The 16100-nt window shown below is 41.7% G+C and overlaps 1 protein-coding gene across 1 annotated transcript in view; it reads right to left on the bottom strand.

Annotated features, from left to right (window-relative positions):
• The window catches only part of LOC115132517 (copine-9-like), a 94586-nt gene that overhangs the window by 38434 nt on the left and 40052 nt on the right, over nt 1-16100 (bottom strand). Inside the window, exon 7 of the mRNA XM_065020896.1 lies at nt 1784-1847. Within this exon, the coding sequence (XP_064876968.1) occupies nt 1784-1847 (64 nt within the window). The remainder of the gene's footprint in view (nt 1-1783; nt 1848-16100) is intronic.

Raw genomic sequence — 16100 nt, forward strand, 5'->3', positions numbered from 1 at the left:
GGAATTTGTGTCTGCGATGTCGTGACCGCTCGAGCCTGTGGATTTCTGAACATAACGTGCCAAACAAATGGAGGTATTTTGGATATAAAAATAATCTTTATGGAACAAAAGGAACATTTATTGTATAACTGGGAGTCTCGTGAGTGCAAACATCCGAAGATCATCAAAGGTAAGCGATTTAATTTATTGCTTTTCTGACTTTCATGACCAATCTACTTGGCTGCTAGCGGTTTGTAATATTTTGTCTACTGAGAGAGATGTTATTACATAAACGCTTGTTATGCTTTCGCCGAAAAGCTTTATTGAAATCTGACACGCCAGGTGGATTAACAACAAGCTAAGATGTGTTTTGCTATATTGCACTTGTGATTTCATGAAAATTAAATATTTGTTGTAATTTAATTTGAATTTGGCGCTGTACAATTCAGCGGATGTTGATGAAAATGATCCCGCTAACAAGATGGGTGAAGTCAAGAAGTTTTAAGGTAATGATGGACTGTCATTTCTCTTTGCTTATTTGAGTTGTTCTTGCAATAATATGGACTTGGTCTTTTACCAAATAGGGCTTTCTTCTGTATACCACCCATACCTTGTCACAACACAACTGATTGGCTCAAACGCATTAAGGAAATTCCACAAATGAACTTTTAACAAGGCACACCTGTTAATTGAAATGCATTCCAGGTGACTACCTCATGAAGCTGGTTGAGAAAATGTCAAGAGTGTACAAAGCTGTCATCAAGGCAAAGGGTGGCTACTTTGAAGAATCTCAAATATAAAATATGTTTTGATTTGTTTCACACTTTTTTGGTTACTACATTATTCCATATGTGTTATTTCATAGTTTTGATGTCTTCATAGTTTTGATGTCCACTATTATTCTATAATGTAGAAAATAGTAAAAATAAAGAAAAACCCTTGAATGAGTAGGTGTGTCCAAACTTTTGACTGGTACTGTGTGTGTAACTGATGACCCACACACATTAATGTTTTCAAATGTATGTGAATTCATTGTGAAGTATTTTGTCTGTCACGTATTTTTCATTATGTGTCGGACGCATGTAAGGTTAGCTTTCGCTATTGGTGTCAGCTAATGGGTGGTTAGCTTGTAGGGTTAGCTTTCGCTATTGGTGTCAGCTAATGGGTGGTTAGCTTGTAGGGTTAGCTTTCACTATTGGTGTCAGCTAATGGGTGGTTAGCTTGTAGGGTTAGCTTTCGCTATTGGTGTCAGCTAATGGGTGGTTAGCTTGTAGGGTTAGCTTTCGCTATTGGTGTCAGCTAATGCGTATACTAATAAAAATCTAAAACTTGTCACCAAATGGATGAGATGCTCAGAGTTAGGAATGAAGGAATCTTATTAATACTGGAGGGTTTAGACAGGGGAGTTGGGGATAGTTGTGTGTGTGTGTGTGTGTGTGTGTGTGTGTGTGTGTGTGTGAGTGTGTGTGTCGAGGGGAGCACTACAAAGGAAAATGTTCAAATGACGAAGTGAAACATTTAACAGAAGAGGGAACAGCAAACCAATTTAGAAAATATAGAAAATATAAATAGTAATTAAATAGTAAATAATCATTTAAAAAAAAGAGTTTGCCACCCTCCTGAAAATCAACTACAGTATGTGAATGGCAAAGAGATACAGAAGAAGTATCTTAGACATTATGGATCCATATAATGCTTCTTGAGGTGGGGTTTACTGGCACGCTTCTCCACAACAATGGCTGAAACATTGGCTGACTCATGTCCTCCGGCTCAGAGAGGAATAGGTGACATGTCAGATACTGACCCTACAGTTACTGAGCTCCTCCGCCGTGAAGATAATGGCCCCTAACTTCTTCCCAGGAATCCCACTGTAAAAGAGAGAAAGAGAAGGAGAGGGAGAGAGAGAGTGATGGAAACAGAGAGAGAGAGACAGAAAGAGATGTTTAAATATGAATGACATTACCATACATAGTCATATAATCACAGGCATACCTTTCCGTTATTTTTAGATTACTTCCCCTTAAGTGGCATTAGAAGAAGACAAACATTTATATTACCATTCGAACAACATCTACTGCAGGTAAATCAATGTTAGAGTTTACATAGCCGGCCATGAATGGATGTTTCATTGTATTTTATGGGTTGGTTATGGTAGGCTATGGTAGGCTTATTCTAACCCATTGCTTTGTGCTACAGATAATAATATGTTTAGGCTAGATCTTTACATAAAATAAAATAAAAGTCTGGCAGATTTTCACTCATTCCCAATGCATTTAATAACCCTCGATCTTCAAGAATAGGACTTGGAAAAATGGAAATATATACTGAACAAAAACATGCAATAATTTCAAAGATTTTATTGAGGTACAGTTCATATAAGGAAATTAGTCAATTTAAATAAACTCATTAGGCCCTAATCTATGGATTTCACGACTGGGAAAACAGATATGCATCTGTTGGTCACAGATACAGTAACTTTAAAAAAAGGTAGGGGCGTGGATCCGAAAACCAGTCAGTATCTGGTGTGACCACCACTTGTCTCATGCAGCATGACATCCCCTTTGCAAAGAGCTGATCAGGATGTTGATTGTGGCCTGTGGAATGTTGTCCCACTCCTCTCCAATGGCTGTGCGAAGTTGCTGGATATTGGCGAGAACTGGAACACGCTGATGGGTGGCCAGTCCTCTTCTGGCTGTGTCGGGTGGAGATTATAACCGTGGCAAAAGGTGTTCAAATGTTCATAGATGACCAGCAGGGTCAAATAATAATAATCACAGTGGTTGTAGAGGGTGCACAAGGTGAGCACCTCAGGAGTAAATGTCAGTTGGCTTTTCATAGCCGAGAATTCAGAGTTGGAGACAGCAGGAGCGGGAGAGAGAGAGAGTTGGAGACAGCAGGTCTGGGGCATTTTATTTCAGGTCATGAAACATAGGACTAACACTTTAACATGGTGTTTATATTTTCGTTCAGCATAGATTAGCCAAATTGTTTTACCTGAGCATAACCCAAAAACGAAAAACGTATTAGCCTACGCTGTTGTTTATCATTTTGTGGTCACGGAGCATTGATTGGGCTCATAGGTTGAGTTGGAAAATAAATGCTGCTCTCATGGAATGGCATGCTTTGAGCACTATACTGTGCTATTTGCATGTGAAAATGAATGCCATTTGCTGCATTTGCTATAGGCCAATTGTTTAAGTTTTTGTTGGTGACAGTTTAATATCTCAATCATTTGCAGCTGTTTTAAGTCTATCAAAAGTGCCTATGGATGATCTTTTTTATCAATCAGTACGAATTAGATAAAAGCCCGACTCGTGGTCTTATTAAACGAAACTGTTTGTTGACAGTATGGAGCATAAATACCACAGGGGAGTTTAGAAGGAACTCCTTCAGACTTTAATTCCAGACGCTGGGATGAAAAGTCTGACTGCATTCAACCCATACTGCATAGCACATTCACACAGCTGTATTTTCTTTTTTGTTCTGCTTTAATGAAGTTGCCATCACATCAAGGTTAATGCTTTGTTTTTTACTTCCATTCAACTTAGTGGATTCACCAAGTGAATGAGAGCGAGGATAATGAAAGCCAGAGCAGATGAGAGGAGAGAAGTGTAAGAATGGGATGAAGCGTGAAAGCGTGTGAGAGAAGATAAGCGAGAAGCTATGCGACAGTTAGGGGCTTGCAAGGTCAACCCTGCAAGCTGGTCAATTACTGTGCAGTGAAGGTGGACTGCTGAATAAACCTGGGTCACTCTGGGCTAGCTGCATCTCACTCCACAGCTCTCCACTCCTCTCCTCCAGTCATTAGTAGGGACCTCTGACTTTCTCATCAAATGGATTTTGAGAAGGATGAGAGGAATTAAGGAAATGCTATTGAGACTCTCCCCTGGTGCAGCTCATCCTCTCACCACATCTCTGTCTAATCTAACCATGTACAATCTCAGAGAGTCCTCACTGAGATAAAGAGGTGACACAGTGCAATACTATTCCAGTCTGCAATTCTGATCGAGAATGGACACCCCTCATTATAATTACAAACCTCGGTTTTAACTATGAGGTGTTATACAGTGCCTTCAGAAAGTATTCACACCTCTTTTTGTTGTTGTGTTACAGCCTGAATTTCAAATGTATAAAATATAAATTTTGTGTCACTGATCTACACACACAATACACCAAAATGTCAGTGGAATTTTGTTAGCACTTTCTTTTTATGAATAAAAAATACAAGGCTGAAATATCTTGAGTCAATAAGTATTATTATGGCAAACATAAATAAGTTCAACAGTAACAATGTGCTTGACAAATCGCATAATAAGTTGCATGGACTCGTTCCGTGTTCAACAACAGTGGTTAATATGATTTTAGAATGACTACCCCATCTTTGTACCCCACAGATGCAATTATCTGTAAGGTCCCTCAATCGAGTAGTGAATTTCAAGCACAGATTCAAAATATTCAAAAACATGCATCCTGTTTGCAACAAGGCACTGCATACTGCAAAAAATGTGGCAAAGAAATTAACTTCTTGTCCTGAATACAAAGTGTTATGTTTGGGGCAAATCCAAAACAACACTGATTGTTTTCAAGCATGGTGGTGGCTGCATCATGTATGGGTATGCTTGTCATTGGCAAGGATGAGGGAGTTTTTTAGGACAAAATTAAATGGAATATAGCTATAAACATAGCAGCAGCGGTGTGTGGGTATTATCAGTGGGGAAGTCAAGCCAGAAAAAAAAGCCATATTACAACTTATGTGATAATTGCATTGTTTGCTCTATAACCTGTTAGTTCATATGCCTTGCGACTGTGATATATAGGCCTAAACCAGAGAGCAACCTCTGTACAGTGAAGTCCACAAAGCATATTGCATGTAACAAACAGTTACATGACCTACAGCATGGTCAAGCAAGTTAATGTTTTTGATTTTTTGGACTAATTATCAACTATGATTTAGAACCAACAAGAGTTACCACAAGTCACAAAGACAACAGGCTCTGCCTCCACTATTTCAACATCATTTCAACATCAAATCACCTCTGCTTAGTCTAATTCAGCGACAACTAAGACACCAAAAACAATTTAGTCCAACCAACGTAAGCTAAATATGATTTGGCTGTCCATGGTTCTGATTTCACTGTGTCTTTGTGTGTCTGTGTGCGTTCGTGCAAGTACTATAGAAAACATATTGACTCACCCTACTTGTAGGAAAACACCAATGCCATACTCCTCTCCTTCATGTTGTTGAAACAATCTATGTTTTTGTTGTAATTTTTTAAATTACCTTTATTTAACCAGGCAAGTCAGTTAAGAACAAATTCTTATTTTCAATGACGGCCTGGGAACAGTGGGTTAACTGCCTGTTCAGGGGCAGAACGACAGATTTGTACCTTGTTAGCTCGGGGGTTTGAACTCACAACCTTCCGGTTACTAGTCCAATGCTCTAACCACTTGGCTACCCTGCCGTCCGTAATAGGCTACCTGGCTAAAATAATCACAGTTCAGCTCAATGCAGATTGGCTATTATTTAATTTAAAAAATGTATCAAGGGAGGCCAAATGCTCGCTGGCTGGCTTCCCTTGCATTCAATAAGACGGTCGGCAACAATGTCATACTCTTTTTGACCAGACAGCATCAGATAGTCTCTGTATGTGGAACTCATCTAGGCCTGAGGGGCGCTGTTTCGCTCTCTCTGGTGAGCTACATTCAACCTCTTGCGAATTGCAGGAAAATGATAAAACACAGAGAGAGTAATGAAATGATGTATTTTTCATTTTTTGGAACATATTTTGGGGAAGCCTGGCTTCCCTAGGCATCCACGAATACACACCACAAGCAAAATCTTAGAGGAAGCCTGGCTTCCCTAGGCATCTACGAATACACACCACAAGCAAAATCTTAGAGGAAGCCTGGTTCAGTCTGCTTTCCAAAAGACACTGGGAGACAAAATGTACCTTTCAGCTGGACAATAAACTAAAAATACAAGGCCAAATCTATACTGGAGTTGCTTACCAAGATGATATTGAATGTTCCTGAGTGGCCTAGTTACAGTTTGACTTAAATCCGCTTGAAAATCTATGGCAATACTTGCAAATGGCTGTCTAGCAATGAATAACAATCAACATGACAGAGTTTGAAGAATTTAAAAAAGAAAAATGGGAAAATATTGTACAATCCAGGTGTAAAAAATATATTTCTGTATTTCATTTTCAATGTATTTGTAAACATGTGTGTAGATGGGTGAGCAAAAATGTCTATTTAATCCATTTAGAACTCTGTAACAAAACAAAATGTAGAATAAGTCAAGAGGTATACATCATTTCTGAAGGCACTGTATAACACATGGTGAGTAATGGCAGTAAATTGTGGAGGAAATAGAACAGTTAGTGAAAAACAGAGCGTTCTGTCTCCACCATCCTGATGGTATCTGGATATGGAGAGGAAATAACAAATGACCGTAAGTTTCCTTGGTAACGGAAGTCATAGCAGCAGCAGCAGCAGAAAACAGGACACATCGTCTAACTATGTCATAGCAGACAACAGAGCCCCGGGGCAGAAATCCTGTTAGCTAAAGGCCCACCACGTCTCAATGTGATTAGACCTGGGAGAGAATGTCCTCCAGAAACATAATCTCCCCCCTGTCACTCCCATCCCCAGTCTGAAGGCAAATGGAATTGCAAGAGTAGCAACAGGTAGGCAACCTATTATTACGGAAGACCAGAGAGGACATATGAATAAATAAATACAAATGCATCGTTATGTCGAGATCACGACTTACAGTATTTCTCATGATCACTACATAACAAGTTGTTTGGTCGAAAGTACAATCCATTCATTTGTTCAGATGCACGATAACCACATCATCAAGGAGCCATGTGATCGCAGTGCCGTCGTGTGGCATTTAAGCCCTGAACGATGCCTGACAGGCAGTTAAGTCTCCCAGGCTGTGTGCCGCCCCAAAGAACACAGCCAATCGCATGCAAGGAAAAACACAGCTAACTTGGCTAGTTTTATGAGCTAGCTAGCAAGCTACACTATTCAAATTTAGTGGATTTGGCTATTTCAGCCACACCCATTGCTGACAGGTGTATACAATTGAGCACACAGCCATGCAATCCTCATTGACAAACATTGGCAGTAGAATGACCTCACTGAAGAGCTCAGTGACTTTCAACATGGCATCTTCATAGGATGCCACCTTTCCAACAAGTCAGTTCGTCAAATTTCTGTCCTGCAAGAACTGCCCCGGTCAACTGTAAGTGCTGGTATTATGAAGTGGAAACGTCTAGGAGCAACAACGGCTCAGCCGCAAAGTGGTAAGCCACACAAGCTCTCAGAACGGGACCGCCGAATGCTGAAGCGCGTAGAGAGTAAAAATGGTCTGTCCTCGGTTGCAAAACTCACTACTGAGTTCCAAACTGTCTCTGGAAGCAACGTCAGCACAAAAACTGTTCACCGGGAGCTTCATGAAATGGGTTTCCATGGCCAAGCAGCCACAAACAAGCCTAGGATCACCATGCGCAATGCCAAGAATCGGCTGGAGTGGTGTAAAGATCGCCACCATTGGACTCTGGAGAAGTGGAAACACGGTCTCAGGAGTGATGAATCACGCTTCGCCATCTGGCAGTCCAACGGATGAATCTGGGTTTAGCAGATGCCAGGAGAACGCTATTTGCCCGAATGCATAGTGCCAACTGTAAAGTTTGGTGGATGAGGCTGGGGCTGTTTTTCATGGGCTAAGTTTCATGGGCTAAAGACAATGGAAGCAGCAAACTTTGTGTCATTCTCAACTTTTGGCCACGACTGTACAATAAGGCCATGACAACAAAAAGACAACAGTCACACAGTGGCAGAGTAAATTGAACTTTCTTTCATAAAAGAAAACTGAGAACAACATCTGTCCAGTGAAGTCCAAGAAGCAAATATTGCAAGTAAAATAAGAAATGTTGACTTGCGCTACTTGTAGACTAGTTGAACGCCAATGCCATCCTCCTCTTTCATTTTGGCATAACAGTCCATGGCTCTGTCATACAGTACTAGGCTACATATTGTAGAATAACCTACAGACATAATCATAATCTACAAACAACAAATAATCTACAGGCATAATCTCCAAACAACGAACACAATTGAATTTTATCCAGTGGTGTAAAGTACTTAAGTATAAATACTTTAAAGTACTACTTAAGTAATTATTTGGTGTATATGTACGGTTTACATTTTTTTTACAACTTTTACTTTTACTCAACTACATTCCTAAAGAAAATAATGTACTTTTTACTACATACATTTTTCCTGACACCCAAAAGTACTTAGCAGGACAGAAAAATTGTCCAATTCACACACTTATCAAGAGAACATCCCTGGTCATCCCTACTGACTCTGATCTGGAGGACTCAGTAAAGATACATGCTTTGTTTGTAAATGTAATCTCAGTGTTGGAGTGTGCCCCTGGCTATCCTTAAATACATTTTTTTTAAAGAGTTGTACTTTTAATACTTAAGTATATTTGAAACCAAATAATTTTACTCAAGTAGTATTTTACTGTGTGATTTTCACTTTTACTCAAGTCATTTTCTGTTAAGGCATCTTTACATTTACTCAAGTATGACACTAGGTACTTTTTACACCACTGATTTTTATTAATGGCAGATTGAATGCACAGAGATACCATGATGACTATAGTTGTACATCAGTAGTTTTCCTCTCGTCACTCACTGACAGTCACTCAATTAGCCCATATCAGTAAAAACATTTTAGATTGGTAAATGAGTCTAGTTAGTCTAGCCAGCTATCTAAACGTGTTGTAATCTTGGCTGAATTACCGACCGGACACCCAGGGTATGTGTCCAGGAGCCCTGGGCACATAGGGGGACCCCATTGATTTTGTTAGTCACACTTACTCAGATATTATATTAACATGGCATAAGTCAAGGAAAATGTGTACAATTGTATTAAATTAGCTTTAACACTGCAAAAAAAGTATACCCACCCATGGCAAAACATGTAGAATAGCAGCAAATTAGCTGTTAAACTGCAACCCCAAAACAGTTATGTAAAGCAAACTCATGTTTTTATGATAATGCTCTTCTAGTGTAAGAGCTGTTTGAAAAGGCTGCCTGAAATTTCAACCTATTTGGTGGGATGGAGTTTTGGCCTGCCTTGTGACATCACCAGGCAGTAAATTAGTCAATAGACCAATAAGAAAAAGAGTTCCAAACCTCTCTTCCAATAACAGCTAGTTTTCAGACCACTCCCAGATAGTCTTAGCAACATTTAAATGATTTGATATTGAGATAAAAACAGCTGAATCTGACCTTAATTACAATACTTTTTCTGCTAACAGATCCCTCTGCACAATTTAACAATTTAATTTCCAATGTTGAGTTATTGTGAGTAAATGTGTAGTGGCTAATTGTATAGCTAATAGGCTATGTGTTTATAGATTGGTTGCTGTAGCTTCATTCACCTCAGTCAATGTAATAATGTCTGAGGTCAGTTTTGCTTGTTTTTTCTGTTCTCCAAATACAATTTTAGAGTTTTTAAATAGTATAGAAATGCCCGTAAATGAGCTTTAACTTTCTTAAAACTTCACTGACTGCCTGCAAGGAGCTTTTTCTATGAAACAATCCTGACTTTTCAGCCTCTGAGGCTGCTACTGAATCTGATCCAGGTCTGAGGCTAAAACGGAATCTTATCAGCCTGTCAGGAATGGAGCTCACCCACCCTGTAAATGTAAATATTATCCATAAAACATAAAGTGTCCCATACAATTATATACTGTATTTATCAGTTATGCAAGATAAACAGCATAACCAACAAGCTAGCTAGCTAACAAGACTACCTAGCTAGCTCACTCGCTTACAAGACCAGCCAAGTTAGCTGCGTTGTGGCTTGCATGTCATTGGCTGTGGTCTTGGGGGTGGCACACAGCCTGGGAGACAGAACTGCCTGTCAGGCATCGTTTAGGGCTTAAATGCCCCACGAGGGCTTAGCTCTCCCAAGAGCTCTTAGCTCAAGGTAAATGACATTTAACTTGCTTACATTCTAACTTATTAACAGATAATGAGCTCCAAACACAAATGAATGAATTATGTCAGCATGAAATGTACCATCCCTTAGTGTAACAATCAATAAAAACGTGGGAGCCGATCCATCGTGGGCTCTGCCGCCTCAGCCATACTGTCTATCTACCATCAATACGTACACTCCTATTTATAGAGTTTATCTTGTGATCTCGACAAAACATATTTTGTTATGTCGTGATCATGAGGTAAAAAGTTGTGATCGACATAACGAGGGAATTCTTTTTTTTATTCACATGTCCTCTCTGGGCTTCTGTATACTCTTAAGCTGATCCCATAGATATCTATTTCTGAGCTGTTTCTATTGCAACATATTGTCTACACTGTACTACGCAGATCAAAGTCCAAAACATGTATTTGTATTAACAATACACTTACAATTATGGCAAAACAAAACCCTATGTATTTTGAATTGCATTCCACAAGAAGTAGAGAATGACAGATGTGGACGCATTACAAGGTAGCCATTAAAAGATGAAACACCTAGTTCATTATGCATGTATTTGCCTGCCTTGTTCCATCTTTGCAGCTGGCTTTACCCAAAGGAGTCGAATACAAACTTTAGGATGTGTGAGCCCGTCTAGAGTCAACAGTCCTCAATATTTCAGGACCATGCCCCAGATTCAGACGGTGGGATGAAGCAGAATACTGGCACATCTTTATGAGACTGCTCTTTTCTCTGCCAACTGAATCAGAGATGGTCCCTGCATTCTGTGGCTGACAAGGAGACAGTGGGATGTCTATGACGCACTTAGGGAGAACAGAGTTCCCTAACTTCCATGTACATGACACATTAACAACTGAGGAATGATTTATGAGAAATGTCAATCCAACTTTACCTAGCACTATTGTACGGTCTGCATTTATAGACTGGACTTACTTACGGTCCTGAAAAGTCTGGCACATAAATGTTGAATATGAAATCCCCAAAAATGTCCAAAGTAATTAGACAAAGATGAGCTGTAGTTAAAGTACGTCACAAAGATGAGCTGTAGTTAAAGTACGTCACAAAGATGAGCTGTAGTTAAAGTACGCCACAAAGATGAGCTGTAGTGAAAGTACGCCACAAAGATGAGCTGTAGTTAAAGTACGCCACAAAGATGAGCTGTAGTTAAAGTACGTCACAAAGATGAGCTGTAGTTAAAGTACGTCACAAAGATGAGCTGTAGTTAAAGTACGTCACAAAGATGAGCTGTAGTTAAAGTACGTCACAAAGATGAGCTGTAGTTAAAGTACGTCACAAAGATGAGCTGTAGTTAAAGTACGCCACAAAGATGAGCTGTAGTGAAAGTACGTCACAAAGACTAGCTGTAGACATGGTAACTTGGCTGGCATGACTCAGCATGTTTGTGCATGAGACAGACAGGTGGTGTCCTCTTAGTAACAAGTGGTGTCCCTTATCATCCAATACCTCCTATCCCCTTCACACTTCCAATACCCCCTCCACATTTCCAATACCCGCTATCCCCTCCACACTTCCAATACCCCATCCACACTTCCAATACCCCCTCCACACTTCCAATACCCCCTCCACACTTCCAATACCCCCTCCACATTTCCAATACCCGCTATCCCCTCCACACTTCCAATACCCCTCCACACTTCCAATACCCCTCCACACTTCCAATACCCCTATACACTTCCAATACATACACTTCCAATATCCCCTCCACACTTCCAATATCCCCTTCACACTTCCAATACCCCCTCCACACTTCCAATACCCTCCACACTTCCAATACCCCTCCACACTTCCAATACCCCCTCCACACTTCCAATACCCCCTCCACACTTCCAATACCCCTCCACACTTCCAATACCCCCTATACACTTCCAATACCCCCTCCACACTTCCAATACCCCCTCCACACTTCCAATACCCCCCTATACACCCTCCAATACCCCCTCCACACCCCCAATACCCCCTCCACACTTCCAATACCCCTATACACTTCCAATACCCCTCCACACTTCCAATACCCCTCCACACTTCCAATACCCCCTATACACTTCCAATACCCTCTATACCCATTCCACAATGCGTGATTATCTGTAATCATTGTAGTATCCACATTCATGTGTTCAGAAACATATTCTATTCTTATTTACAATAACAGTGACTCCAAAATGGCACAATACAATATTTATCATGCATTTCTATTGGGCACAAAATAATCTGAAACACAATGAAAACAAACTGCAAATGCAACCAACAAGTTTGTAGAGACACAAGCAAAATACTAAACTTTTGACTACATTAATACAAATAAGTGAATTTGTCTAAATACTTATGACACCTTCATCTTCACCTTCACACCTTCACTAGATACATAAGTGCTAAACGGTAAAACAGATATGTAGGAAAATACCCTCAAATAAAAAAGGTGACATTCTGTACTGTTGCCTCATATGAAAACATTTTAATAATCTCAAAATCCCAAATGCTGAAGTTTAGAGGCAAATTATACATTTTAGTTTCAATGTCCAAATGAATACATAGGGGAGTGTTATTCTTGGTGTAAAGTGTAAAATATATAAATAATCACCCACGGTGATACCTCAATCACAGTGGTCAGGTCTGCACCTACATGATTAGGATATTATTATTTAGCTACATATGGACTGCATTATATCCACTAATCTAATGTGTCTGCATTGGCATGCAATTATCTCCACAATTGTGTGTGCGAGAGCGAGTGATCACGTGGATGCAAACTCACAGCAGGTGTGAAGCATGGGGTATGCTCTCCACACCACATTTTACAAATAAAAATACAACCAGTTTGCATTGACCTGTAAAGCACTTATCTTCTAAAATGGAAAAATCAGGTGTATTTGCCCAATCATCCTTTTAGGGAAGCTAACAGTCACCCTCGGTTACCATAGAAACCAACAGGTAAGTGGTAGAGAAGTGCTTCTTCCTCCACAGCGTGCTACCCCGTTCTAAAAACAGTGACCTACAAAAATACGCCCACTGCCGCGCAGAGGCCATGGCCAGGCTCTTCGGCTCTCCTCCTCCTCTCACTGAGGGGAGTGTGTGGCATAAAGTCAACACTGAGAGGATGTGTGTTTGAGGCTGTTTTAACAGACATGTAAAACACATATAGGAGTGTGTGTGTGTCTCTGTCACACACACACGGCTGTATGGGAATCCCTTATTTAAGACAGACATTGTTTTTGGACAAATGAAGTTTCACATGTTTTTTGTTCACTACTTTCAGCTACATCTGGTCTCCCATCCAGGGACCAACCAGAACCAACCCTGTTTAACTTCAGAGGTAAACCAGCAGTAGGCTGCAGGGTGCTATGCTGCTGGAAAGGAAACTTAATACAAAAAGTATATTACAAAACCATTTTCATTCCACAGTGGGCCTAGTGGCTTCAATTAAGACCTAGACAACCAGCTGAGGAGAGTTCCTTAATAATTGGTGACCTAAATGCATCAATCAAGTACAAGGTAACGATCACATGGGGAAGTTTCCCATTTAAAGGTTTTTCACATGTGAAAATGCAATGCCATTTCCACATTTGCAGTTCTTACACGTGAATCTGCAAATTTGACTTTCACATGTGAACTTGCAAAAGGATGTGTTAACATGTGAACTCTAAATTTAAAATCAGCAGTGTGTATTCATTGTGCGAAAGGAAGCCAGAGTTCCCCAAATATTTTACCAATAATAATGATCAAATAGTTTATTGCGTCTCTCTCTGTGTTTTCATAATTTTCTGTCAATTCACAAGTGGCTGAATCTCACCGGAGAAATAATCAGAGCTGTCTCAGTACGCGTTGCCCATGTATCAGAGTTGTCTCAGTACGCGTTGCCAATGTATCAGAGCTGTCTCAGTACGCGTTGCCCATGTATCAGAGCTGTCTCAGTACGCGTTGCCCATGTATCAGAGCTGTCTCAGTACGCGTTGCCCATGTATCAGAGCTGTCTCAGTACGCGTTGCCCATGTATCAGAGCTGTCTCAGTACGCGTTGCCCATGTATCAGAGCTGTCTCAGTACGCGTTGCCCATGTATCAGAGCTGTCTCAGTACGCGTTGCCCATGTATCAGAGCTGTCTCAGTACATGTTGCCCATGTATCAGAGCTGTCTCAGTACGCGTTGCCCATGTATCAGAGCTGTCTCAGTACATGTTGCCCATGTATCAGAGCTGTCTCAGTACGCGTTGCCCATGTATCAGAGCTGTCTCAGTACGCGTTGCCCATGTATCAGAGCTGTCTCAGTACGCGTTGCCCATGTATCAGAGCTGTCTCAGTACGCGTTGCCCATGTATCAGAGCTGTCTCAGTACATGTTGCCCATGTATCAGAGCTGTCTCAGTACGCGTTGCCCATGTATCAGAGCTGTCTCAGTACGCGTTGCCCATGTATCAGAGCTGTCTCAGTACGCGTTGCCCATGTATCAGAGCTGTCTCAGTACGCGTTTCCCATGTATCAGAGCTGTCTCAGTACGCGTTGCCCATGTATCAGAGCTGTCTCAGTACGCGCTGCCCATGTATCAGAGCTGTCTCAGTACGTGTTGCCCATGTATCAGAGCTGTCTCAGTACGCGTTGCCCATGTATCAGAGCTGTCTCAGTACGCGTTGCCCATGTATCAGAGCTGTCTCAGTACGCGTTGCCCATGTATCAGAGCTGTCTCAGTACGTTGCCCATGTATCAGAGCTGTCTCAGTACGCGTTGCCCATGTATCAGAGCTGTCTCAGTACGCGTTGCCCATGTATCAGAGCTGTCTCAGTACGCGTTGCCCATGTATCAGAGCTGTCTCAGTACGCGTTGCCCATGTATCAGAGCTGTCTCAGTCGCGTTGCCCATGTATCAGAGCTGTCTCAGTACGCGTTGCCCATGTATCAGAGCTGTCTCAGTACGCGTTGCCCATGTATCAGAGCTGTCTCAGTACGCGTTGCCCATGTATCAGAGCTGTCTCAGTACGCGTTGCCCATGTATCAGAGCTGTCTCAGTACGCGTTGCCCATGTATCAGAGCTGTCTCAGTACGCGTTGCCCATGTATCAGAGCTGTCTCAGTACGCGTTGCCCATGTATCAGAGCTGTCTCAGTACGCGTTGCCCATGTATCAGAGCTGTCTCAGTACGCGTTGCCCATGTATCAGAGCTGTCTCAGTACGCGTTGCCCATGTATCAGAGCTGTCTCAGTACGCGTTGCCCATGTGTATCAGAGTTGTCTCAGTACGCGTTGCCCATGTATCAGAGTTGTCTCAGTACGCGTTGCCCATGTATCAGAGCTGTCTCAGTACATGTTGCCCATGTATCAGAGCTGTCTCAGTACGCGTTGCCCATGTATCAGAGCTGTCTCAGTACGCGTTGCCCATGTATCAGAGCTGTCTCAGTACGCGTTGCCCATGTATCAGAGCTGTCTCAGTACGCGTTGCCCATGTATCAGAGCTGTCTCAGCCCATGTATCAGAGCTGTCTCAGTCATGTATCAGAGCTGTCTGCCCATGTATCAGAGCTGTCTCAGTACGCGTTGCCCATGTATCAGAGCTGTCTCAGTACGCGTTGCCCATGTATCAGAGCTGTCTCAGTACGCGTTGCCCATGTATCAGAGCTGTCTCAGTACGCGTTGCCCATGTATCAGAGCTGTCTCAGTACGCGTTGCCCATGTATCAGAGCTGTCTCAGTACGCGTTGCCCATGTATCAGAGCTGTCTCAGTACATGTTGCCCATGTATCAGAGCTGTCTCAGTACGCGTTGCCCATGTATCAGAGCTGTCTCAGTACGCGTTGCCCATGTATCAGAGCTGTCTCAGTACGCGTTGCCCATGTATCAGAGCTGTCTCAGTACGCGTTGCCCATGTATCAGAGCTGTCTCAGTACGCGTTGCCCATGTATCAGAGCTGTCTCAGTACGCGTTGCCCATGTATCAGAGCTGTCTCAGTACGTGTTGCCCATGTATCAGAGCTGTCTCAGTACGTGTTGCCCATGTATCAGAGCTGTCTCAGTTCGCGCTGCCCATGTATCAGAGCTGTCTCAGTACATGTTGCCCATGTATCAGAGCTGTCTCAGTACGTGTTGCCCATGTA

This window comes from Oncorhynchus nerka, linkage group LG7, assembly GCF_034236695.1.
Source record: "Oncorhynchus nerka isolate Pitt River linkage group LG7, Oner_Uvic_2.0, whole genome shotgun sequence".
NCBI classification, from domain to species: domain Eukaryota; kingdom Metazoa; phylum Chordata; class Actinopteri; order Salmoniformes; family Salmonidae; genus Oncorhynchus; species Oncorhynchus nerka.